Consider the following 27,852-nt stretch of genomic DNA (forward strand, 5'->3'; position numbering starts at 1 on the left):
CACACAAGGAAGCTGGCTTTTAACACGCATCCAGAAGTACAATAAATATAAATTGTATTTTAATCTGCATCGGGCCTTGGCCTTTGCTGGGAGGCATTTAGGCTTTTCCTTGCCACAAAAACGTCCCTCAGGGGGCCTACAGCAGGCCCCAGCCTGAGGAGACGCATCACTCCACAGCGCCGGGCACCGCCCTCCGCGCCGCGCTCCTCTACAACCGCCAGCCGCAGTATCGCTCCGCCGCGGCCGGGCCGCCTGCGCATGCGCCGCCGCAGCCGCCTGGTTCGTGGCGGCTGTGTGGGGGCCGGGCCGGGTGGCGATGGCGGCGGCGGGACGCGGTGGGGGCTGGCGGCGGGTGCTGGTCGCGCCTTTCGTGCTCGTCGTGCTGCAGCTGGCGGGCGCCGCCTCAGCCGCTGCCCTGCCTGTGGTCATCAACACCTGGGCGTTTAGGAGGGCCGCAGAGACAGGTGCCCCGGCGGGGGACCGGGCCGGGTGGGGCAGGGCAGTGCCGATCACTCCCTCGCTCGGTGCTTCTCCTGCAGCGCCCTCCTGCTGAGGGGCTGGCAGGGGGCTCTGGGTGTTGGCTTAAAAGCAAAATAAAGCTCTCAGGCGTGACCGCGCTTGAGTGTGGTAAGAAGAAGCGGGTTGTAACCTTACTTCCGTTAAACGGCTCTGGTTGCAGTGGGCCTGGGCTCCCTCCTGCCCGCTCGGCTCCCCTCACGGATCAGGGCGAGCCCCGGTATCGGCAGGGAGACTGCCTGCAGCGCCTCTCTGCGTGCTTGGAAAGGGCCTGCCTCGGGTCTCGGGGGAGCTCGGCCCTGGGCCGGGCGTCGGGGAGCCAGGTTACCTCCGTGTGGGAAAGGGCCAAGCCCCTGAGCATGCGTTTGCATTCGTGGTGCTCTGTCGCTGAGCCCTGGTGCTACCTGAGAGCCTGCAAGCAGATGGTTTAACTTTCAAGGTTGGGAAAAATGCGTTTAAAAAAAAAAAAAAAGATGGGGTTATGAGCTGTGGAAAAGCTAGTTTAAAAACATTGTTTGCCAGTAATGTGGTTTACACTCTTGTGGCTGTTCACAATGGTGACTTGTTTTTAATGGTGCCCTTCTGAGATTCATTCTTGCCCCCAAAGTTTTAGATAGTTCTGAATATTATATTTTTAGAGCTCTGTGTTATTTTGTGGTGTGCTATTGACAGTCAAAGCAGGTTTTCCTATGGCAACATAAATTAATTGTGGATACTGATTTCAAAAGACTCATAAGCTATTTTAGCATAGTTGGGTTGTAAATAACTCCTTATTAGGGAAGCCTTGCTAGTGAAATAGGTTATCTATAAAGCCTTGTATAGGTCAGAAGTGAAATACAGTCATGAAAACTGCAAGGCCCTTGCTTTGCAGCTTTTGAAAGCTTGTGTTAAGGCTGCTCACAGCAATAAAGGTAGTAGGAATTGGAGCAGTATTCCTATTAAGTTTATAATAAAGGTAAGCATATGTGGAGTTGGATGCTAGGTATTAAGTCTTATTTTTTCCTTGATGCAGGCGGTTTCATGTAGTTGCATGCAGCATTTGTGAAGATGAGGCTTCTTGAGATGGTTGAGACAGTGTAATAGTTTGCTTCTGCTGCCTCCCCTGTGCTGGGTCTGGCAGATGATGGAACACCAGAGCCAGCACAAGGAGGAGGAAGCAGGATTGCAACTGTCAATGGCGGCAAGCTCAGGCATCTTGGGAAATCTTGGCTGAGGTCCAGTCTTGTGAAATGTTATATGTGCAAAGCCTTCAGGCCTAGTTTATTCAAGTCATGTCATTTGGCACATCTGTAATGTCTTACGAAACTGCACCACGAGCTAGATCCTAAAGAGTAGAAGACTAAGGGTTGAACAGGAAAATGTGGAGACTGTAATTTCTTATATATCGTTTCCACTTTCTTCTTGTTCTTCTGTAGTTACTGATGTAGGTTTAGATCTTTTAGATCACTGTATGGTTTAGATCTTTTTATTCTGCAGCTGAACACTTAGTATTCTCATATGAAGCTTTTGAAGGCTGCTTGTTATAACTTTTTTTTTTTTTTGAGATAAAAGTTTTGCTTCTCCCTGTCCCTTCTCCCAAAAGGCTTTAAATAAACACTGATAAAGTAATGGTTGGTTCTGGGCACAGGAGGTTATTTAATATATAGAAGTTGTGATGATTGTTAGTGAATAACACCTTCCCGGTCAGGGAAAAAAGATTCATTTCTCAGTCAGAAACACTAATCAGATATGCAAGAAAAACAGTATTTAGAAAAGTAATGCTTTACATTCTTTGGAATATATTTATATTTTTACTTTATTTCCCCTGTAAGTTATAGTTTACTTTTTTATCCACTTATATAGTGCATCTTCATCATGTCTATCTTTAAAAGATTTTTAAAGCAGTAGTGGAGACTGTTTTCACTGGTGACATTTGATTATTTGTGTTGATTACAGCTTGGAGAGTATTACAGTTGGGAGGTTCTGAGCTGGATGCGATTGAGAGAGGCTGTGGTCAGTGTGAGATTGACCAATGCGATGGGAGTGTGGGATATGGAGGAAGCCCAGATGAAAGTGGAGAAACAACACTGGACGCAATGATTATGGATGGGTAAGGAAACCACATGGAGAAAAGAATGATCCCTGTAACTTTTTGCTCACTTTAATGTAAGGGTTGTTACAGAGATGATCTTGTTGTAGGGCTGACTGTGGGACAAGTTATATGTTAACTTATGGAATTAGGAAAAATACTTATGTAATTGGTGGAAGAGTAGCTAAGAATGTTTGTTATTGAACCTTTACATGTAGTGTAGTAATCCAGCTCTAGATATAGCAGTTGTAAAGCAGATGGTTTGTAGCATTGTAAGCTTTCCCTTTACATTCGTTCCATAAATGCACTTCTGGAGCAATTGTCTTCTATACTTTATTTACCATTTAAAGCTGTCCTGATTAAAAAGCAATTGTAAGTGTGTGGTTCATGTTATGAGTTTATGTAATAATATAGTTACTCTATTGAAAATGTTGCTGCAGATGGAGTTATTGTTACTTGAGCAACATCCCCATGGCTGTGAAAGGAAACTGTATGTACAAAGTTTTTCCCTACTAGTGTGATGCCATCTGTCTATGGCATAGAACAATTAAAGCAATGTGTTAAAGGAGCAAGCTTTCTAATTTAGATGAGAACACATTTTGTCTACTAAAAAATCTACAATTATTCGTGTATTTTTAATAAGTTTTAAATATTTCTTGTTTCCAGCAACACTATGGAAGTTGGGGCAGTTGCGGATCTCAGACATGTAAAAAATGCCATTGGTGTAGCGCGAAAGGTCATTGAATACACTAAACATACGTTATTAGTGGGAGAGTCAGGTAATTATTCCTTTAACTGTTTCCAAGTCATACCCTCTTCTTAAAACACTTCCTGTTAAAATTGCCATATATTAATCTTGGTAATATAGGTGGAAGGATTCCCTGACAATCAAATGAATCTAGTCAAATAATTCAGAAGTGTTTACTCTCTTATTACATGTGTATGAATTAGGTTTTAGTCCATTATTTGGACACGAAAAGAAAAATACAATGTTATGGTCTTTCTACCAATTTAACTGCAAATATTAACTTGTAATCCCAAGGCTTTGCTAATATCACTGATACGAATGGTATCAAAGATGGTATGATGCAAGACACTATAGAAGCTGTTGGATGTAAACAGTTCATTTAAAACCATGGAGTAACTTTTTCTAAGGGAGGACAGAATTAATAGATGTTTACAGTTACGTTTTACTATATATTGAGCACAATTACTGTATTTCATAGTTTAAAAATATTAGTGGGAACTTGAATGTAAAAAATTACATTAGAGGCTGTACTCCTAGGCACAACAAAAGAGCAATAGCAAACTGGAGGAATAGTAGAGCTTTTTAAAATATGAGCTGCTGCTGTTAGAATAATACTGGTTTCAAAAGAGATGTACATTCCAGGGAGGTATATGAGTAGTGAGTGGAAGGTTACTTGGCTCACAGTTAAGGACTTTTAAAATGTATGTGCCTGCTCAGAAAGAAATGTGGAGATAAGTGTGGAAATTGACATCTGAGCATTAACGATGAGTCAAGTGCTTTGAAATTGATAAGAAAAGATAAAAGATTCTTGAAGGAATTAATGTGTACAGAATAGTAGGGAAATAAGTGCAACAGCAGTTTTTTTGATGGAGTAAAATAGGGCAATAGAGGGAGGTGAGGACAGTGTTTGATAGAAGGTCTGAAAAGAGAGAGAGATTTGCAGATTCTATTTAATTCGAGCTGTTGGCCATGATTAGGTTACAAGTAGCTTTGGTAAGAGAGATTTCACAGGTGATGCTGAAAACAAAATTGGTCAGGTGTTAAATAGAGGAGGAAGAAATGCTTGTAATACTCCTTTCCCCATCATTGGCAGTTATCAAAATATTTTTAACTTTTGATTGGTAGAATGAGCAGAAAAGATAAGGAAGATGAAGAAATGGCAGAATTGAAGTGCTGATTTAAAATATATTTTCGAGCCTAAGAAGATAGCTCTTTGCATAATGGAGTCATGTGGACAAGGCTGAGTCCTTGCTGTCAGTGAGACCTTCCTCAGAAGAAACTGTCTAGCAGTAGTGTCAAAAGAAAGACAGGAAAGCTGAAGTTATATCTGAGTAAAAATTGGAGACAGTGATAAATATTAGTGAATGAATCAAAGCAGTGGAGAAATTGAGAAAGAATATTTGTGAAGGAACGTATTTTCTGTGGAAATAGGAACCTGGATAAAGGAAACTATAGTTGTCTTTACCAGGTGAAGATTGATAAAGAGAAAGTAGAGCTATAGCTTCAGAAGAATACATTTGAACCTTCAAATCAGCATGTGAGAGAAATGACAGTTTATTTTCTAAATAAAAATATTTGCATTTTCACCAGAAAAGCTAGCTAGAATAGTAAAACCTTTTCATATAAATGTATATAATCTCTGCAGGGTTTTTGTATTCAGGATGCAAAATTGCTGAGGTTATTCCTTATTTTTCCCAATAACTAAACTGTACTTTAATTTGAATATATTTAGTGATATAATCCAGAAAAGTCTGTCTGTCTCCTGAAATTTCATTTCTGAGTGGTTGACACTAGAGAGGAGGAGGCAAGCTGTGGCACGCATTAATTTTGTGTAGTTGATCATTTTAAAATGTGTGAGCAGTACATTGTTCCTGGCAGTAAAGTTTTAATGAAAGTAACATGAAATTTTCACTTTCAGTGTTAAAAACACTGATGGAATCTGTTAGTGCCATGACACCTGGATAGTCTTCACAGTTCTGTTTACTTTGACTCAAAAAATGGAAGTTTAGGTATTTTAAAACCTTTGGTACATAAAGAACTTAAGGAAGAGGATGTATTACAGAGTCACAGAATGGTTGAGGGTGGCAGGGACTTGAGGTCATCTGGTTCAACCCTCCTGCTCAAGTAGGGCCACCTAGAGCTGATTGCCCAGGACCATGTCTAGGTGGCTTTTGAATATCTCTAAGGAAGGAGACCCTACAACCTCTGGGCAACTCAGTCACCCTCAGAGTGTAGAAGTGTTTCCTGCTGTTCAGAGGGAACCTCCTGTGTGTGTTTGTGCCCATTGCCTCTTGCCCTGTCACTAGGCACCACCTAAAGGGGCCTGGCTTTATCTTCTTTACACCCTCCCTTCAGATATTTTTATACACTAATGAGATTCCCCCTGAGCCTTTTCTTCTCCAGGCTGAATAGTCTGGAGGAAATTATGTTGAATTATGAAAATTTCATAATCACAGTCTACCTGACCTTTTCCCTTTTTGTCCTAGCAATACTTAGACCAATAATCCAAGTTAAAAGTTCAGAGAGTAAAAATTATCAACTCTGCTTTCTGGAACAGAAACAAGGCTTCAAAAGTCATGAAAGAATGACTGACAAGCATGCACAAGCACAATTTTACCTTAAAAAATAAAAAAAAGACCTGCCTGTTTGTTCTAGAAATGGGAAAGTAAATATCTGTTTAATTGAAGCTGTCAGTTTTCTTTTGCTCTGAGTGCAAAGAGACTTTAATTGTGTCAGTTTTTAAGAAAAACACAGGAAAGCTGTCCAGAAATAATTAAAGGCTTTTCTTAATTCTTGGACTGGAGAAGCTTGTTCAGCTGTGTATTACATTATTATCAAGGATTGGTAATATAAATTGTTCAAACATCTGAATCTAGCAACAGTATCTGTTACTAGCTAATATCAAAGGTATCTACAACTAAAAGATGAAAGAACAGTTGATTTTTTTTTTCTTTTCCCTTTCCCTAACTATAAAAGCCATTCTTAAAAGTGCAGCATTCTTTCATTGCTTGTGTTGGTATTTCTTTTGCTCCCTTGACACATACTATATTAATTTTCAAAACAAGGAAGCAGTCACTTTTAAAGCTGCAAGGAAGAAGGGTAATATGATGTAAGCTGGTGGACTGATTTCTGCAAGTATCAGTGTTTTAGTGGCAAATGTTGTGCCACTGTTACTTACATTTCATAAAAGACTAGCTTTTTAAGGAAAATATACTATTATTTATACCATTTATTTAAATATTTCTGTGACACATGCAGCCCAGGCCACTCTTGCTCCAGGTTATTTGTGTCCAGTTGATTAATAGAGTTGGATTTGTTTCTCTTTCAATGGTAAAACTTAACATGTGTTAACACAGTTATAGTGAATTGAGAAAATTTGATATTGCCAGTGAAGGGAGAGTTTGTTGTTGCAGTTGTACATCACTATAAATGGCTGATATTTGCTCCCTGAAGACATATTTCTCATCTCCATAGAGAATGTAGAATTTCTTGCTTTCTAGATAACTTTACATGAATGCATTACCATAAAATATATAAAAATGTGAATAAATTAATGGTTTTTGTTTTGTTGTTGCTTTTCAAGCCTCCTTGTTCGCTGTAAGAATGGGGTTTCCATATGAAGATTTAACTACCCAAAAATCTCTTTCGATGTATTCGAAGTGGCTTAATCAAAGCTGTCAGCCAAACTACTGGAAGGTACAGTGCAGTGGTGGTGGTGAAGGGTGGGTTTAGAAAGTCAGTAATGCCACACTGCCTCTTCCTCTTAGCTTATATGTGAGTTGTGCTTTACATGTGAAGAAAAAAAAAAATCTTGCTTATCATACAGGACGAACTTGGAATTACCAAGCATTTGGTAGACTCAGGAAGAGTATGTGTCTAGCTCATTTCTTAAATCCTGCTGGCTTTGACCTTGCTGCAATAGCATTTTGGTGTGGGAATTATTTTTTTAACTCTAAATTTGGGCAAGACTTCTCAAACTAAACAAAGCAGTGCGTGTATTTTGATGGATGTATAAATTTCTGAAAGAAAACCTTACAGTAGCAATTAAGGTCCTTAAATAGTTAGAGAGGCTTTATGCAGACTTGTGAACACATCAGATTAGTGCAGCTGTCTATTAAACTTGCCTGTTGTGGTGAAGTTGGTTTGTTGGTTTGGGTTTTTTTTGTTTTGGGATTGGTCTTGCAGATTTCTACATGTTTGTACATTGTCTTCATTGTTTCTTGGATATGAAATGCTGCATTGCTGAACCATTTTAATTCAATACATACTGTGGTTTTCAGTTGGGAAAATATTTTGACTATGATACTGACTTGACAATAATATCTTGACATTAGTAAAATGAGCTCAGTTCGTCTGGTTGGTTTTTTAGCTTGAAAATTTTCTTCATTTTGCTGAAGAATGAGCTTTTTTTTTTTTTTAACCAGTCAGTTGAGCAAAGGAGAATCTTTAATTTGAACAACATAATGTTCTAGTAGGAAAAACTTTTTACCATATAATACCAGAAGTCAGCCTTTATTCCTTAAGCAAAACAGCTTGTGGGGTTTCAGTACAGCTTTATAAGTATTAGGCATCTGATAACCTGTGTAGTAGATTATAGGAATTGATTGTAGTATTTTTAAATTTGTCAGTGATGAAGCATAATATTCATGCAAATCACAAAATAATTACAGAACGTGGTACCAGACTCTTCAAAATCCTGTGGACCATACAAACGGCCTGAAAAAGTAACTTGTAAAGAAGAACAGACCGTCTCACAAAGAAGTGTTCATAATCATGATACTATTGGTAACAACTTTTGGTAACTCTGATGCTGATTTTTTTTTTTCTCATTCCCCTAGAGATTAAATCATGCTGAATTTAAAGAAAAGTATTTCATATAGGCGTTATTTCCTATTTATAGTGGTTTCAAGATTCTATTACTTCAAGATGTGTTAGGATGGAGTGCCTAAAAGTGGGATTTGGTTTTGTGTTTGGTTTTCTTTTCCTAGTGCACTGGCTGCACAGCCACTTGCTTCATTTTTTGCCCTTAGCTATTTGTTCATTGCCCTACTGCTTTTCCCTCAGATACCTTGGCATAATTGCTTGGGCAGCTATGGATGCTTAGAAAACTGATCAAGATTAAAAATAATTATTTTTATCTTTATTATGGTTAACTTAGGTCAAGTCTCCTCTGTAGCTGTCAGACCAACTTAAAAGTCTTTGTGGTGGTGGAAGAAACGAGTAAACAGTTAGTCCTGTTGCCAACCAAAAGCAATATTTGTTGAACAGTCCTTAAACTTATAAAATAAAGCTTGCTTTCATTTTTCTTCTATTCTGGCTTTTGACTAAATCAATACATTTCTATAGAAACTACTATGCTTAAAACAGGTTAGCAGTAGTAGTCCCAAAAACTTCTAAGAGTTTACTGATTGAGGACTGTTAATTGCTAAGCCTATAAGCTGATTAATGAGCAGATCAGACAAAGAACTGGAGCAGTTACAGATTCATGTCTTTCAAAGCTTTATACTTTGTAGTCTTAAAACTTGCACTTTTTGGTTTAGTCTGGTTTTTTCTCAGTTGAGCAATTCAGAACTTTTTGCCTGACAGTATTTGCAATACCAAGAATTAACAAGTTGTTTCAAGTGTGAGTCTTTCTTCTTTGCTTCCAGTCCACCCTACTAATAATGAATTAATGTTCTACAGAAGTCAGGCAACCTACCAAATTCTTAAGTTGGTAGGTAGCTTTCTTTACTGGGATAGTCTTCAGTATGTGCTAGAAAACTCAGAAATTGTGGAGTGTCAGGATGAGAGGGGAATCTGCTAAATACAGTTCGGGAATTGATGTATCATTAAGTAGTCCTAAGCTGTTTTGTAGTAAATGATGACACTTGTATTTGTACTTCAAGTTCTCCCACCCTGTTGTTTTATATATGAAATGTCTCTTTGGTATTTTAAGAAGTCTTCATTCAGAAAGCATTTAGGAAGTTGGTAGGAACTGATGGCCTTCCAGTCTTTTTGCAGAGGCTAATGGTGGCCATAGAGTCAGTGCCTCTATGCTTTTAGCTTCCGCTGGTGAGGAAAATTTTCTATGAGAAGGAGGTACTGCTTAGTGAGGTCAGAGAACCAGAATTCAGCTCTTCAAATTCTGCTTTTTGGCTCTCACTTTGTACTGGAGTTTGATGCCAGCAGCAATTTCAGCCCTCTCTTAAAGAGGTGCAGTCTTGCTCTATGGAGAAGCAGCTGATCCCAAATCCTGTTCCAAGTGGCAATCTAAGCTTCTCTAATATGAGGCAGTGGCTTCCTTATCAGCACAAAATTAGCAAGGCGTAGGCTCATCTGCATATTTGATTGTCTGTTACGTAGTTCTTGTTACTTTGGTAGGCAGTATTTCCCCTTCTGCCAAATATAAACTCATCCTTCTGATTTTTTTTAATCTCCCTCAATTACCATTTATAATTTCCAAACTTTGTTGTTCTGATGGTACTGGTGCAGGATGTGGTGACACCAGATACTTGTTCTCTACTGGTTAACATAGGTGTATGTCAGGAGACAGTGGCTGCTTGTGCAGCAGTAACGTACAGCTCTGAACAGTGTGGCACTCGCTGTTCTAGATTGCTTGTATTGGCAATCGCTGAACAGTGTGGCACTCGCTGTTCTAGATTGCTTTTTGAGCTCTTGTAATACATCCAAAAAGTTTCCAAATGTGTTTTAAAAAGAACTTGTTTTCTTTGAGTATGACTTTTCTGTATTTCAGGATATCAGTAATTTGAATAGTCTGGGTATTGTGGTTCTGTTTGATAACCATAGTGCCAATTTAATAAATTTGTTAGGAGTGTTTCTGAATATGTTTGATCCCTGTTGAAAATTTTAGGTATGGTTGTAATCGGTGGGAGTGGAGCTGTTGCTTCTGGGACATCTACTAATGGTGCAGTCCACAAAATTCCAGGGTTAGTATCTCTGGTTTTACAAAAAAAGCTTTTTTCTCCCCTCATTTCCTATGTTAAGCTTGTCTAAAGGTTATATGTTTTAGACTGTGATGATCACAAAATGGCCTTGCTTATTTCTGGGCACTGCTATAAATCCTGAGAAACTAATTCAGTTGCAAGATGATTTGTGTTTGAGGGAATGCTTGTTTTTCAGCTTGCTTAGTTCACCATACAGACACAAACAACTGGCATAGTTGTGAGGCAACTTGTAAGGCAAGGCACCAGAGACAAAGAAGTGTTTCGGAGAGGTCTCCAAAGAAATGTACATAGAATCAGAGGCCTGGGTCTGTATTTTGTCTTCGAGATTTTTTTTTCTACTCAGTTAGGAATCTTGTCTGTCAACCAAGTCAGACAACTTCTTGATTTAGCAACAAGTTATTGAACATACTAATGTCCCCAGCTGCTTACTGTTGCCCACTGGCTAAATCTTACTGCCCTAACTATAGTCAGTATAATAACACACAGTTGTGCATTGGAGGTGGATTAAGCCTCAGGTCAGTCAGGTTATCACAGATCACTTTTATCAGTGGTTTTAAGACAAGACTTCTGACTGCAGTGGAGTGACCTCTTTACCTGTTCTATTCTCCTGTGGGTTTAACGCTAACCCAGCTGGAGGCAGTAAGGTTGACAAAGTTAAGTGTGCCCAAGTCATAAGAACTTGCCAATATCAGGCCAAGAGCTATTACCTTAATGCAATCCCACTGGAATTAGTGAATTATAGTTTTCTATATTTTCCAGTTTTTGGTTTTTTTTATTGTTCACTACAGCCGTGTAGGAGATTCTCCAATAGCTGGAGCAGGATCCTATGCGGATAGTACAGCTGGAGGAGCTGCAGCTACTGGGGATGGTGACATCATGATGCGCTTCTTACCCAGGTTTGTCTTTAGGGCAGACTTTGCTAGCTTTCCTAGCAAAATGTGAGCTCAGCAAATGAAGTAATTGATTAAAAAGACAGTCTGACTTACTGGCTGCTGAAGTGACAGTAAAGGAAGGAATGGAAGGGGAAAGAACAGTAGCAGAATCAAGTCATCCTTATGATCTCTCTTAAAAGAAGTGACTTAAATATCTTGATGACAGATCCGTTAATACTGCCAAGCTGTGAGCAAACAGGCAGCAGGTAATGAGTGTATCCCCAGCCTGCATGCTTTTTAACAGAACTGATTAGCTTTCTCCTCTAAAGTGTTTTGTTGTATAGGAAATAAGTGTTATAAATTGTAGAAAGGATGAGGAGTGAGTCTCAGATTACTGAGGAGTGTGGGGAGGTGTCACTGTAACAACCCTATGTAATTGCATCTCATTTGAAACTGGAAGAGGTGTTTTAGTGCTGTCGTCATGGTTGCATAACCTGCATAAAATATGACTGTTTTCATCACTGAGTCTTGACAGTCATTCTTGTGGGTCGGTCTCAGCAGGAATGAGTTATGGAAGTATGTGCTGAACATAATGGGCACTGATGCTTGAAGGAATATATAGCAGTGGCCTTCATATTACTCGGGTGCTTTTTCTGAAACTGGCAGTTATGGATGCCTACTAGCTGTTGCATATTTACAAATGCCCTCAATGAGTTTCAAGCTATTCCAAGCCAGTCTTGAAATAAAAGGCAATTGACAACTTCATGAATTATCCTGAGGTATCAGATACCAACAGTAGTAGTGAGTTGAGCTCTGCTATGAGGTTAATCAATAAAAGCTTACATTACAGTTTAGCAGCCTGAAGGATTTGGCTGTAATGCTTAAAACATTTTGTGTTGGCACCAGTGGGTTTTAGAAAACAACTCAGACTAGATGGTTGATCACAGGTTCCTTGTAGATACAGATCTTTCCTAATTCCATGTTATTTGGATATTCCCACATGAAAACAAAGAATAGAATTGACCTGCCAGAAGTGAAGGAAGTGTCAAATAAAGGGCAAAATTGCTAATATTTTCTGTCCACCTTTGAGATAGTAACATCTTACTGAGTTTTTGATTAGTGAAGAGACCGCTGTGAAATATAGCTTTATATTCAGATAGTTATCTATAGATAACTTGAACATATTTTATTGGTAGAATAAATCAAAGATAATAGGGAGTTTCAAAATGCAAGGGAAGTTCTCTTCTGCAGTACTTTGATAACATCTATAGTTAATGCTATTTGTAGATAAGTCTTAGTGTAACAAGAGTTGGTCTTGGTATATGCACCTTTCATCAAAACAAAATCTACTGTCATTTGCTTGTAAGTTATATTTTGCATTATCTTTTAATCTTCAGGTTCTGAAAGAAAATGAAAATGAAAGTAATTTTTTTGCCTCTGAAGGACATTTTGGAAATGCAACTGATTCATCTCAAGCAATGCCCATACAGTCATTTGTCTAATGATACTGTAGATACAAAGGGAGTTCATTTTGGTTACTCTCATTTAGAGTGAGAAGTTTTTTTAAATTGGCTTGCAAAAAATTTGAAAGTGGCTTAAATTCTTGATCAAAACATTGTACCTTCATATTCGTGAAATAAAGAGAAAGTGTCAGTTTTGAAGTTTTCAGAAACTTAAGTTTTTTCTGAAAGATTTTTTTTTAATGCTTACTGAAATCAGTAATTTATCAGTAGTGTGATATCGGAGGTCAGTTTTATTCAAAAAATTATCTTGACATTGGCCTTTTTGAAAACTAGTAATAACTTTTAATGTCAAACTTAATCATGCAATGAAAAATAAAACCCACTAACTCTTTAACTGCTTCTTTGTAGCTCTTTAACTGACCTGTTGCTTAGCCTCTTCTGCAAATGAACACAAAGTTATCCCAGGCTTGGTCCTGCCATAGAATGATAGATGACTTCTTGCAGTCTGTTTTAGTCCTGTTTCTAATTACTTTTCATGTAGAACTTGAGTAATAATTGCCAATATGAAGTTTGGCTAAAGATTATTTATCATGTGTTTCCGTTATTCAAAGAAATCAAGGTCTCTCAATGGTAGTTTAGAATATATAACCTGAGTACGGCTAACTGTCTGGTTGTGGGGTGGTTTTTTTTAGTTATCAAGCTGTGGAGTATATGAGGATGGGAACAGATCCAACAGTAGCCTGTCAGAAAGTTATTTCCAGAATCCAGAAGTATGCTCCAAAGTTCTTTGGTGCTGTTATATGTGCAAATACAACTGGAAGCTATGGTATGTATTTTGCTCAATAGACAAAGCTTGTTGACCCTAACTAGGTCACAGAAGTACAAAACTGCAGGTAGATTTTAAAGCAGAAGTCTTTAATTATTCTTTGAACACTGCAGCAATACTGGCCATTCATAAAATCAAATGCTGGTTAGCAGGGCAACTGTGTCCTGGTGTGGACTTGAGATATTTTAATTTTTCCTCTGCATTTTGATGTCTTAGACTTTCACAAAATTTATGCAAGTCTTAGTAAAAATCAAAAATGTTTACAACCTTCATGTGTTTTCCTGGACTATGTATGACTAATTTGAAGGTTTTAAAAAAGAATGCTTATGCCTTCCCTAGATATGGCATAAGGCAGGGAGAATGTGAATGTTAAGCATAGCTTCAAAGCAATCCCAGATCAGTCATTGTGCCAGGCATCTCATTAGTGAACTCTTAGATCAGTAGGAAATACAATTTGCTAATCAACATGGCTTATTTAGTTAGACTGCTTATTGCTGTTCTTTGATCTCTTATTTCCCATAGTTCTGTGTTTAAGAGATTAGTGTTGGAGGAACTCATTAAGTTAATCAGGATTGAAAGAGAGAGATATTTTCCTAACTTATGTTACTGTTTTGAATTGTATTATAAGGGCATTAATTGCACTACAGCAGTCAGTAGCACTGTATTTTTACCTAAAAATTAAATACTTTCAAGATGTCTTGGGTTAAACAGATTGTAAAAGAATAATTACACCATTGTAGTAGAATTAGTTACTGGGTCTTTAGATGATAAAGTACAATGACAAAGATGCTAATCCTAAATGTAGCAAATTATACTTTTTTTTCTTTCTTTCTTTCCTAGGTGCTGCCTGTAATAAAATTCCAGGATTCACTCAGTTTCACTTCATGGTTTCTAGCCCTTTGCTAAGTCAGCCAACTGAGCAAGTAGTAGATTGCATTTAATTTCTTTTGTCTATTAACATCTAAACTTAGAGGAGGAAAGTGCTAATGTTTCCCAGATGTTACTTTTTAAAATAGTTGTTTATTTTCACTGTTGCATAATCATGTGAACAAATACAAAAGTATGTTGATGGTGCAGCTACTACTTCACTGTTTTTAATATCTTCTACTTTTACGGCTCTGTGTAGGGCAACTAAACTTAGGCTGTACTTTCCTAATGTAATTATCTTGGCAACTTATTTCTAAATTATTGTAGACTGGTACTATAATCTAGAGCGAGGTTTTAAAAAACTGATTGTATGTCATTTGAGGGAACTGAACATAGTTGCAAAATTATAGTTAGTGCTGATGGTTTCACAGTTAGCATAGGCAATTAATCTCTGTTTAAAAATCTACATCTAAGTGAAATGGCTGAAATTGATTTGCTTCACTACTGAGGTCTCTTGAGTCATGAATTTAGTAGGCATTACCTTGCATCCCAACTCAATTTTTAAACTTTTGCAAACCTGACAATCAAACTGTGGTTCTAGATACCACGAAAGTTACCTGTTGTATATTTACTTCCAAGTAATACCAAGTTTCACCTGCTTTTTGGGAAAAGTAGAGCTTTGGTCACTGGAAAAAAAAAAAAAACTTTCAAAGACAGCTCATAAAGCGGACAGGTGGTCATATGCATGCAAAGAGACCAAGTGTCTAATGGCTCTTATAGTCTGTATGTTTTCATAAGAACTAAGTAGCCAAAACTGATAAATAGTTAAATTTGTTTTGCCATTTAAAAACATATTTGGCAGAAATCTGGAATAAAGGGCAGAGAGCAGGAGGGGCTCTGCCTCTACATGTGAGACTTATTTTGAGAATATTTAATTGCCTTTCTAAGATTTAGTCCAGGTTTTCTTTTCTCTTCAAAAGAAAATTGCATGCAAATGCTGACAAGCAAGGAAAGGGGATTGAAGAGTAGTGGAGCAGATTTCAAAGCTTTAATTAAGAGATAAGGAGCATCTCCTTGTGGACCTTTCTAAATTGTTTCACAACAGCTGAGAATACATTTGAATAGAGAGGACATCCAAACATCCCTGGTAGTACAAGCCTTCAGGGAGTATTGTGTTGACTCTAACTGGATGTGAAGACAGGTGGAAATCTTCCTGTCACCTTTTTTTTGTAGTGGAAGTTACAAATCTTAATCACAGTGATTTCCTTGTCGCTAATATGCTGTGCGCTTGCCCTTTCCTGTAGCACATCTACCCCTGCAAAGGGGCAGTTGCATACCTAGAGCATGACAGTTACCTACAGGTGACAAAGCTGGGTTTGTCACTTTCTCTTTCAGTGTCTAGAGATATTAGGATTCATTTGTATGAATGAATCCTCAACTTCAGCATCTTGAGGATTTTTCCATAGGTACTTGAAGATCTGTTTGATTTTCTTAACTTGGTGGCTTGCTGATCATTTGATTGGATCTTTGCTAAACTTGAGCTAGGAAAAGTTAAAAGGGGGGAGCAAGTTAAAACGAGCATGTCTTGTCATAAACACTTTAATTATTCTTTGCCTACTTGAATAAAATCATTGGGTAATAAAAGCACACCTTAATGTATCATTTATAAGTAAGGTTGTTTAAATGCTTGTGTACTGTGGTTTAGGATGATTGTTGCCGTATGTTCTGAGTTGGTATCTTTGAAAGTTGGAAAAAAACATTCAAACTAGAATAGCCATGTTTAATGGCCTGCTGTTGAACTTCATCAACCAAGTAATTTATTTGGTGATTCACTTCTGTCACTGGATCTTTAGAGCATCTCATAGCAGAGGTCACTGTAGGCCACAACAAGCTTTAGTCAAAGAAGCTCTTGCTGAATATATCTGCAGTGGTTGAAGGTAAGTTTTCTACCTGTCCTATCTACAACCCTTCTGCCATGGCTGCTGTATCTTCAGACGACTCAGGCAGTCAAGTGCAAATAGACTAATAAAATCCAATGATTGTTACTTTGAAGATAGCATCGTGGATTGTGAACATAGATGGTTTAGTTCTGGCAGCTGAGTAGTAATGTCTTAAACTGCTGCAGCTGAATCCACCAGGATTCATTTTTGAGAGGGGTTGGGAACATCCATTGCTTGCTTTCTGGTGTGCTTATGCCACTCTGTGCTAGCTAGGGTACACCTTTAGAGGCTATGAGTGCCCATGCTGAAAGATCATGAGTACGCTATAACAGTGTACCTGAAGCCACTAAGCTACAATTCTTACTGCATAGTCAGCTCATCTATACATGAACTTGTCTCCGTCAGACATATGTACTAAGACATGTAGTTTAATAATGTCGGTTTCTTTGTCATGCTGAATTAGTTGTCATAAATGAAAGGGTTAGTTTGTGTAAACTATTTTAATATATTAATTTGACAGTATATTAAATTATAATATTTATACATGTTATGGACAGAATCCTTAATTTTAAAAATAATTTGCATAATATTTTATATTAAAGAAATATTTCTTTTTAAATGTTGTTAATAGTAGTGCTGTTCTCTTATGCTTAGCAGACACGTGAGTGTTTCTAAGAAAGCTTTTTACAACTACAAACTCTTGCCAAAAGTAAGCGAAAACTCTATGATGGTTTCTGTTGTGGTTGCAAAAACCAAAAAAATCTTACTGTTTCTGATTTCAAGGAATTTTGTATCTTTAAGGTTTTTTACTCTTGAACTTTTACTACAAAGCACAGAAAAAACCTACACAGAATATGAGTATTTGCAAGTTAGAGTTAGTGGTACAGTTGAATGCATCCTGTCTGTAAAGCTGTGGGGTAATTTTAAGTCCAACTGTGTTTTAAGTTCATTAGCTTCTAGCTAGCCTGCTTTTTTATTTTTCTAAAACTTCTCACCAAATTATTGCTTTATCCAATGTAGACAGGAAAAGAATCTTAGCTCAGTGGTCTGACTAATAAAGCCAACTATGCCATATTTTTGCATGCCACTGAATTGTTCTTTAATAAAGCAATCTATGAACTCTGACATTATTTTGTGTGCACTTACTGAAGAAAACTTCCCTGTCATTTCACTGTTTGTGGGTTACCACTGAAATACGTCCTTTCATCTGTAACTGCCTCAATCGGGAATAATTCAGAGTTTCAGAGAATTCAAGGTTGGACAAGTAATACTACGTAAACTGATGTGAATCTATTATCTCTTCACAGGGTGAAAACAACAGCGGTGCTGATTGCTTTTTAGCTTAGAAATTCTTCTTTTAGCGTTTGTTGTTTGGGTTTAGTTATTGCATGACTGTTGTAACTCTGTTACAACTCATTAGCAACTCTGTTCATCCTTGTTTTGAAACAGAATATGTGTAGGATTTCAGTTCTGTTATCTGTAGTCTGTGTATGTGAGGAAACATCAGTGATACAGTTAAATTTACTTTAGCTCTAATATACAAGTAGTATGTTACACGTTGGGCACTGAACTACAATGTTCTCACTGAGGGGTCTGTTCATTCCTCCACCTAAGTTCCATTAAATTTACAGCAAAAGAACATTACTGAAATGTCCATGGAGCAGGTGTGGCAGAATCTCAGGATTTTATGACTAGCTTTGTTATTATTGTTTGAGATGCTGCGTCGGGCAACAAACATTTTTAGATGTTTGTGCATTTAACAATATTTGATGTGTTTTCATACCCTGACAGTTGGAATCAATGTAGGTAAATACACCCGCTGGAACAATGCTCTCTTGGTGCAATTAGCTGATATGTTTACAGTGACAGGTGGTGGTCTGTGAAATAAAAGCAATAGCAACTTCAAAGTGTGCCAGTTGTTCAGGGAATTCCTGGTACTAGTGATTTTTTTTTTTCTTTTTCCTAGTGGGATAGGGAAAAATCTTTGAATGAAAAGGTTTTTATTATTCTTTTTCCAGGTACAGTTTTACATAAACAATTGTGTTGTAAAAGGTTTATTGGTTAGAAATAGTGATTTCAGAGCTCTTCGTGGAAAAAACTTTCATGTGTTAGATGAATGGGAAACAATTTCTTGTTTTCACCCTTGGCATACTGTCGAGGCCGACTCCGAAATACATTTCAGCTTTGTTTTTTGCTGAATTATTTTGATTGCTGGTGTTGTGTAAAATATATGTTGTGGTTTAGCCCCAGTTGGTAATTAAATACCACACAGCTGCTTGCTCACTCTCTCCCCCCCACCCCCAGTGGGATGGGGGAGAGAATCTGAAGAGCAAAACTAATAAAACTCGTGGGTTGAGGTAAGAACAGTTTAATAATTGCAACAAAATAATAATAAATTGTAATGAGAAGGAAAACAACGAGAGAGAGAGAGAGAGGAACAAAAGCCAGGGGGGAAAAAAAGTGCCAGTCCCAATGGGGTGCTTTTGCCACTCATTCCCAGTTAGGCTCACTTCAGCCTCCAGTACAGTCAGCTGTTGGGATCCCCCTGTCACTCCAGAAATACAGATGGGTTCTGCCCCTATATAGCTTGATGGCATTAGGGTACACTGTGCACCGGTGTCTACTAGAGCCTTATCCTCCTGTGGGTCTGATGTGCCAGGCCATCAAATCCACATACAGGAAAAAAAACCCAGGTGATACAACTACTCACCACCTGCTGACCGACACCCACCCAGTTGTCCCCCGGCCAACTCCCCCCAGTTTCCATACTGAGCGTGACGTCATATGGTATGGAATAGCCCTTTGGCCAGTTGGGGTCAGCTGTCCTGGCTGTGCCCCCTCCCAGCTTCTTGTGCACCTGGCACAGCATGGGAAGCTGAAAAGTCCTTGACTGGTGTAAGCACTGCTTAGCAACAACTAAAACATCAGTGTGATATCAACATTATTCTCATGCTAAATCCAAAACTCAGCACTATACCAGCTACTAGGAAGAAAATTAACTCTATCCCAGCCGAAACCAGGACATATAAAAAGCGGCGAGCTCTGCCACTTGAATGTAGTTGTGAAGTTGGGTTTCATTTTGTATTTCTACTTTCATAGCATTTGTCATTTAAAGATCCTAAGGAATAAGAAATTCAGTTTAGCAAGAAATCCAGTGGCCTTGGTTTATTTGAATATTCTTATGTATAGATGGGAAGAACCTGAAGTGGTTACTTTTTCAAGACAAGCATACAGAGATTGTTACAGAACCTAACCCTCCCAACAGGAGAAAGGCTTTTTGTGAAAGCCTGATCTTCTGACTGTATTTGCAGGCTGTATTTAGTCTTTGTAGAATGTCAGGGTAACTGAACAGAAAAAATGCAGTGTGATACTCAGACTTCGGCACTTTAATTTTTTGCTTTCATTGTTACAAGATCAAAATGTTTAAGATACTTGTCTGTTGAAGATTTAGTAACTTGAATTCACAAATGTATATGGTCTCAGTTACAGATGAGCTTTTTGTCAAACACTGACAGATTTTTGTAAATTTTTTTCCTACTGATTGATTCTTATAAAATAAATGAAATTGCATATTTACATATAGATATTTACGTGTTACAGTAGTATTTGATAATATTATATTAGGCAACCGTAATACTAGATCAGCTTGCAATTGCAAAACTGAAATGGGAAATATAAACTAAGTAATTTCTCTCACATAGAATTTTAGGATCTGGATGTTTTATTGTTTGAAAGTCTGAAGAATGTTTGCCTTCATGTTAATTTCCACAGGCTACGTTACCACATTCATTTTACTCATAGCCTTCATTTAAGTTGCTGTATAGGTTCTCTGTTGTTGCACAGGACTTGGACAAATTAGATTCTCTTCAGCTCTGTGGGATAAACAAGGTTTTTAGGGAAGTTGTTTTCACTTGTCACCCAAATTCTCCTGCACCCCTTCCCACCCCTCGTTCTGCCCCATGCAAAAGTAATTTCATCTGAGGCTTAAAGTAGATTTTAGGATGACTTTTGCTAAGGGCTAGTATCACATACTGCTGAAGCCATTTCACAAAAATTTCACAAAATCACCTCCAATCCAAATAGATATATTGCTTATACTTGCTACAAACTACAGCAATTTTTAAGTACTCTCTGGTCTGTCTAAAGCCTTCTTGCAGGTATAGGCATGCTCCTTTTCCTACCTCCCACCTCTGAAATCAGAAGAATACTGGTGCGGTTTTTGTCATGTTCTCCTGCCATTAATGGTACTTATACTTTCTTCAGAAAAACATATAGGTTGTTGTTTTATGAATGTTTTCTCCGTATTGATTTGCTTTCTTGTTGCTATCAGCAGACCTGTGTCATTGTAACGGCTTTCTGGACACATTCTGACTACAGTTCAACTGTTGGTTAATTTTCTTTCTGAAGTTTACTTCCTGCGTGATGTAGAGTGCCTTGTATTATTATTTTGCCAAGTAGTATTTGGCAGGGAGGATCCAAGTTCTGAATGTTAAGCTTAAAGATGGCATAATTGCTCAAGCAGTTAGTCATTTTTCTTGATATTTGAGAAGCCTACTGTCTACTTTTTTTGGGGGGGGAGAAAGGGGGGACTTAAGGGTTTTTTTGTGTTTTTAAATACAAAAAATAATAGATAATACTGTATTGTCCTGAATTAACTAATAGCAAGTTAGTGATTTAAATGCTGGCTAGAGAAGTTGCATTTTTGAGGGTTGAGGGGGGAGATATTCAAACTGAGAAGCAGTATCACTGTAGATTCCAGTATCACAGTACTACAGATTTAGGATTATACTTAGCTAGGTCATGAATGCTTATTGTTCATGAGTAGGTGCTTGATGCTATATGTGGTTATTTATTAAATACAATGTGACAGGCTATTTGAAAATAAAAATGGTTGTGCTGCTAGCTTAATACTACTCCTGGATATTCATTGTTACGAGAAAAATTCCAAGGCAGGCTAATACATAGAGAAGTATAAAGGAACTGAAACCTCCCATAAATTAATATTTTTATCTGCAGCACTTTTCCTGAGCATTGAGGAGCAACATAGAACTGACAGTTTCCTACTTTTGTTGAGTAATCAATTCTTTATCTATGTAAGATTTTTTTTCTGACAGATTTATAGTAATAGCTGAAGTAAAGCATTATAGATTAAAAGGTGAATGTAAAAAGTATTATAAACAGGTTTAATTCATATGCAGTAAAGTGTGTTTTGCTAATTTGGTTGTTACTGAAGACTAAGTTGTATGTTATAAAGTAGAAAATAAATTACACTGGAGTAGCTGCAGTGTTAACGAACTGTAACTATTTAAATTCAATCTTTACCGATTCTTATGAATCCATCAACATGAAAAGTCCTGTGATCTCACTTCTCCGCAAGAGTTATGACAGTTTTTGTTACTGCTTAGTGAAAGTGCTTGCCCCACAAAATGGGTCTTTAGGGGGTAACATCACTTTGCCGCATGGGCGTAAGGATGTTAACAGACTTTAACTGATTTCTGCAGTGCTACTTCTCCTCCCTGCCCACTGTATCTCTTTGCTGGAGGTTGCTGTGCCTGTACCAGGGCTGGCAGACTGAAGTGTATGCATTCACCCAAACAGCCTCATGCCAGATCCAGCAGTTTAACCTCTCTGACCTCCATCTGCACTTTGCACTGAGAATAGCAGATGCCTGCACCCCATTCCACTGGCTCTGCTGTGGGGTGCATAACTTCTGATCACAGAGTGGTAACAAACAGCTCCAGGGCAATTTGACTGCAGCTGTGTGCTGGGGGAGTCTGCATCCCAGCCCTCAGGTACGTATGTAACGCCATCCTCATGCCTGTGAATTGAGCTCCTAGCTCATAGTTACAGCAGTGGTAATAAAATCCACAAAAAGCAACTGTACTGAACAAAGAACAATTCGCTGATAGTGAAGTGCTGAAGAAGGTTATGTTTTAAGCTTTGTCCATCTCTGGAGTATGGTTTCAGCTGGATAAAGACTTTGCTGCCCCGAAAAGGGTGGTACTACCTGCATCCTCCAGTATGCATTCTCTCTTCAGTTATGCATTGGTTCTGGTGATTATGCAGCTCCACAAAATGGATCAGCTTGCTGGTCTGGCTGAAAACTAGTCTTTTTTTTCTTTTTTCAGAGCATGAGTAAGCAAGCTGTTCTGTTTTACCATACAGCTGCCAATACCAACACAAGGTAGACTGCAGGAATACGTAATAAGGCACTGAAGAGCACAGGAAATGATCTAGCTGGTGACGTCACATACTTAGATTGGCAAAAGCAGACTCTTCAAAATTTTCCTGCAGGCTGAAGTAAGGTGCCTGTCTCTCTGCAGGTTTCATGATTCAACCCTCAAGCTAGATGCCCATCTTACTATTTTTCCCCAATAAAATTCAGCAAGAGACATGACAAATCAGGATTTGAATCCAGGACTCCCACTACTTCAGGGAGCATTCTCATCAACAGACTATTGTCCTGTTCCTGTATTCTCTCTTCTGTCATGTAAATATTCACTTACCATAGGTTTCCCATCTTCAGGATGGGAAAGCACAGGGTCTCCATACAACCTTTTTCTGATGGCCTTCTCTTTGTTAAAATGTGAATTTGAATTTCTTCTGAGTGAGGAGGCTTTGTAACTTAGATCTCATACTTCAGAGAGAGCAACTACTGTTACTGCAATGCTTTATGAAAATGTGAACATGATGAGTTCAGACTCCTTGACTGGCTATTTAATGGAAAGTTGCCGTGAGATGTGCTTTGTGTTAGCACCACTGTGTTTTGGACAGACTACTATATTGGGCTCTCGGAGGTTTCTGTCACAGGGATATCTGGTTACTAAATCACAAAGAGGTTTAGGCAAGGGACAAGTGCCAATATGCTCAGCAGAGCTAAGATAACATCTCCAATCACATTCAGGAATAGAGCTATAAGTCTGTAACTTAATTTGAAAAATCAAGTCTCTTTCAGAGCTGAGAATAGCAGTTTGATCTTGCATAAAGTTGTACTTGTGTAACAATAATGCAGTGCCTCACTATGACAAATCTAACTGCTAATGCCAGATAAATATTCCAACTGTTGTTTATAATTGTCATTTATGTACCTTTGGTCAGTCTTAGCTATTCATAGTATGCCAATCAGTGTCCTACTTAACCATAATGTTCTACTTTGTACCTGTGATTTTTCCAGACTTAGCATTTGGAAAGAACTTCAAATGCATACTAGAAGTTGAGGCAATCTGGTCATATAATAGACCATCTCATGTAAGTGCCTCTAAAGCATTTCTCACAGTGAATACCAAAATCACTGAACAATACAGAGCTACTAAAGCCTTTAGTCTCAGCATGCAAAGATTAGAGTGCCCCATCCTTAGAAAGGGAAAAGGTGCCCTTTCTTGGGAAGATCCAAAAGGGACTTAGGCAGCAGAGCCCAAAGTTTGAAGCTTTATGGGGACCTCAGTACTTCATCTCAGGTGCTGCTTTCTAACTTTGTAGGTATCCCACACCTCCTGTATGTGTTTCTGTTAGTGGGGGTGCATAAAACCAGTAACTCCTAATGCTAGGAAGCTAACAGGCCCTCAAGCTCTGGTCATTCTCTTATTCTTCTAACCCCAGGGCCTGATCCAACGAGGATGCTGACACACTGAATGCTGCTCAGCAGATGGCTAGGGTGAGTCTGTGCGTCTGTGGCTTCTTGCACTTGCTTGTTCCAATGACTGTGCTATTATATGTGAAACATGAAAATCTATGTTCAGATAGTAACCTGCCTGATTAACCTAGAACACTGAGGCTGAAGAATCTTTTCCTCCTTACTCTCCTATAGTAAGCCGCAATTCATTTATACAAGTGGCGTAGTTGGCAGAATGGCAAGTAATATCACCAGTTATTTATGGAGGTATGGAGTGAATCAGAGTCCCAAATTCTCAGCAGAATGGACTCGTGACAATTGGTGTAATTGGGAAGCCATTGAAGAACACCTAAAAGTAACTAGAGGCCGCACAAAGGATGGAAAAGGGAAAGGAGTTATCTGCAAGATGCTAGGTGCCTGTTTAGAAGCTGCACATCAAGAAAGAGAGAACAGAAATAAAAAGGAGCAAGACCTAGAGAACAAAATAGAAGGTAGAAAGGCAACTGACTTGTTACTGTCTTTAAAAATTGAACAACTGCAGAAACAGTTACAGGAGGAAAAGGAAAAAAAGACAAAACTTGGGAGAAAAGATCGAGATGATGCTTACACAGGCTCCCTGCCCCCCTGACATTGTACAGATTAGGAAACTAATAGTATCCCCTGAAGACTGGGATGGAGACATCTGGGGTGATCCCGAAGAAGATAACCCTTTGTTCCCCACAAATCCTCCTGAATATGAAGCCAGACCCGCTGTTAAAACAGAAACAACTGTGGGACCTCGGGGTGGTCATCTGCAACATACTACGCAAAGCATCCCCTGTGTCACCGAAATCAGGAATAAACCTCTTAACACCAATGTAGCATTAAGAAGCAAGCATTCTCTTTATTGCAGCGCTGGATGCACGGGGGATCCTTCTGCCTAACGTGCATACCAGTTTACACAGACCTAGGTTCATTTATACAGTATATCTTACGATATGCATAGGTTTTCACACTACTAGGTGGGACTATGTTAATTAGTATCTTACATAATGATGATTCAGCATAACACATGCTCAGTTTTTCACGTGGGGGTCCTCTGGTGGTTGTAGACCCCAAAACCATGCTTTTCGGTCATGAATCCAGGGTCATTCTGCCTTTTAAGGCTTAATTTTCTCCATTGTTAAATATCACATGCCAGAAGATCTGGTTTCACCAGGATATTCTTGGGTTTTCTTTTGTTTCTTCTTGGTTGACCCTTTGAACTTTATTCTTTACATGTTCCTCACTTATTTTCCAACACCTGGGATCCGTTGCAATTGACAAATTTGCAAGAGAGATGCAGCAGAAAACCAGGTGAAACTGAAACTGAATACTTGTGGCGAGTATGCCTCAGTGGCAGTGACTGAATAATGTTGAGTGGGGACAAAGCAAGTGGCTCGTGGGGACAAAGCAAGTGGCTCTTGGGGTCCAGGAGTTTTCTTAAATTTAGGACCCGACCTGACAAATACACCCCATTCTATCACCAGCCGAGTAGCTTATTGGGCTGGAGGAATAGACAGCATGGAGCGAAGTGAACCCTCAATAATGCCCATTAAATCACTAAGTGAGGTCTCCACAGCCGTCACAAAAGCCGCCTGCATACAAGCCATGCACAAATGTTGTCCCGCTGCCTGCTACTGTAGATTTCTCCATGTTAAAACCACTGATTAGAGGAGCCCCGGCAATTCTTAAATCCCATTTAGTTGCAAAACGAGATGAGATCAAGAAAGACACAGAACACAATGAGGGACGAGGTGACAACGCTCAAAATGCCCGCAAGCAGCTCCCTGCCTGGGCAGAACTGATGCAGGGCACTGTTAACTACAGCCGGGAAATGGGCCGGGACGATGCACCAGCTGAAAAACCAAAGCTGAAGCCCCGGGGAGGAGATCACAAAGTAAGACCCGTGAAACAGAACAGAAACTAGATCGAAGGGAAACAAATTTGAAAACCCCCAAACAGAATCTCGAGAACAGAGGAATGAATTGTGGAGGAATGCATTAGCTTTAGGCATTCCCGGAGCCGCGATTCAAGGTCAGCCTACTGACATTATTTTGAGTCTGACTGAAGCATTCCAGAAGCGAGATAACGGTGAAAGGAAGGAGCCTATTTTGACTCCTCCTGTGCCAGTCCCCAGAAGGGGGGACAACCCCTTCCTTCCCCTTAGGGAGGAACTGCAGGGCATGAAGTCCAAAAACGAGTAATGTCCGGAAGGCAACTGGGCCTGCCTGCCTGGAAAGTGGAGGCTTATCAGTGGGTAAGTGATAATGGCCCATACATTTTAATCCCAGTTGGTCCTCAAGGACAATTGGTAAAGTTTTTAATAGATGCCGGAGCACAAATTTCACTATTAACACAACAAGATGCCGAGAAGCTGGGTCAGCCCCTGCACTCCCCAAGACACGAATCCCTCCCGTGCCGCAATATCCCCTTTCTGCTGCTGTAGTCTGACAGTGTAGTCTAACGGGAGCTGGTGGAAGGCCAGGGCTTAGGTAAACCTGATAAGGGGGATTCAGGCTGGAAAGCGGAACGTCTAAACAAGAATTACTGTCCTTGGGAGTAAAGCACATCCTGGAGAAATATGTAAGCTAATTAAGATGTTTTGGGAACCATCTGAAACAACTAGCAGAAGTGTCATAAGAAGCACCCTCATGCGAACTATCCTCATTATAACACTAAAAGTCACAGCCCTCGAGCTGGAGACCCCGGCCCAAGCAGAGACCCCTCACCTCTGAGCGTGCGCAGGACATCAAAGTAGCGCTGTAGCTTTACCTTGAAATAAGATTAATGTAGACCAATGGAAAACTGCTTTGTGTAATTACTTATGCATATGCATAACTGGACTGTATAAATACTGTACCTGGATGGCCGAACTTTGTGCTAGCTTTGTGGAGCTACCGCCTAGCACCCAGCTCTGCGCAGGCATGGAATGAAACACCTCTGCCCTGTGTCTGTATTGGCGCCTCGCACACCGGGTAAACGACCTCACACTTGTGGGATAACAGTACCAATATATAGATGATATTCTGATTGGAGGAACTTCCCCTGAAAAGGTTAGGGCAGTGGCAGCAGCAGTATGGCAAGCACTAAATAAAGCAGAAACTGAGATTCCCCCAGAAAATGTCAGGGACCAAGTAAAGAAGTAAAATTTTTAGGTACTTGGTGGATAGCAGGCAGTGCAGTGATTCCTCCAGATACCTTAAGAAAAATTGAAGAGCTGCAAATGCCCCAATCAAGGAAGGAGTTACAACAATTAATGGGAACTTTAGGATGTTGGAGGAAACACGTGCCTGGATTTTCTATCATTTCCTCTCTCTTATACTCACTCTTGCGGAAAGGCAAACCCTGGGAGTGGAAATTAGAACATAAAGAGGCAGTCAAAACTCTAACTGAGGAGTTAAAAACATATCAGTCACTGGGACCAGTACACCCCCACAACGCTATTATAGCCGAATGGGGTTTCGCCGAACATGCTACTTACTGTAACCTGTTCCAAACTGGCCCCGATGGGCCAAAAAGACCTTTATTGTTTAGCTCAACCGCATTTAAAGAAACAGAACAACAATACTCCAAATGGGAAAAGGGACTTTTATCTTTAGTCCGAGCAGTTAAACAAGTTGCGAAAATACATCAGGGACAACCTGTGCAAATAGAGGGCCATTTAATTTACTAGAAGCAATCCTAAAGGGGACTGCTCCCCCAGAAGGAGTTGCACAAAAACCCACTATCAGAAAACGGTATGCCTACTTAACAGGAGTTGCAGAAAATATGCAATTAACCGAAGGACACACTAAGGTTTCCAAATTGCAGATGCCCATAAGCACAGACCCTTTAGCGTTACAACAACCTTTTAAACCTTCACCCATTCTGGATGCACCACCCCTCACTGAGGGTACACCAGCAGAAAAGATTTGGTTTACGGATGCTTCAGCAAAAAGGGTAAACGGTAAATGGCAATATAAGGCTGTTGCATTA

The 27,852-nt window shown here is 39.2% G+C and overlaps 1 protein-coding gene across 1 annotated transcript; it reads left to right on the plus strand.

The window, feature by feature from the left end:
• Nucleotides 1-294: 294 nt before the first annotated feature.
• Nucleotides 295-16,740, plus strand: AGA (aspartylglucosaminidase). Its single transcript, XM_075500286.1, has 9 exons — nt 295-464; nt 2,452-2,605; nt 3,251-3,363; nt 6,916-7,028; nt 8,003-8,117; nt 10,183-10,258; nt 11,065-11,172; nt 13,304-13,437; nt 14,278-16,740. Exons 1-9 carry the CDS (start codon nt 317-319, stop codon nt 14,376-14,378), a joined length of 1,062 nt encoding a protein of 353 aa, XP_075356401.1. The 5' UTR covers nt 295-316; the 3' UTR covers nt 14,379-16,740.
• Nucleotides 16,741-27,852: the final 11,112 nt, after the last annotated feature.

The sequence above is a fragment of the Mycteria americana genome, chromosome 4 (assembly GCF_035582795.1).
Source record: "Mycteria americana isolate JAX WOST 10 ecotype Jacksonville Zoo and Gardens chromosome 4, USCA_MyAme_1.0, whole genome shotgun sequence".
In the NCBI taxonomy this organism is placed as follows: domain Eukaryota; kingdom Metazoa; phylum Chordata; class Aves; order Ciconiiformes; family Ciconiidae; genus Mycteria; species Mycteria americana.

Bases quoted from the DNA above. Each gene is read 5' to 3' on its own strand.
- AGA (XM_075500286.1), top strand. From the start codon at position 317: ATGGCGGCGGCGGGACGCGGTGGGGGCTGGCGGCGGGTGCTGGTCGCG. The intron at 8,118-10,182 runs GTAACAACTTTT...TGAAAATTTTAG, and splicing joins TCATAATCATGATACTATTG to GTATGGTTGTAATCGGTGGG. The intron at 11,173-13,303 runs GTTTGTCTTTAG...GGTTTTTTTTAG, and splicing joins ATGATGCGCTTCTTACCCAG to TTATCAAGCTGTGGAGTATA.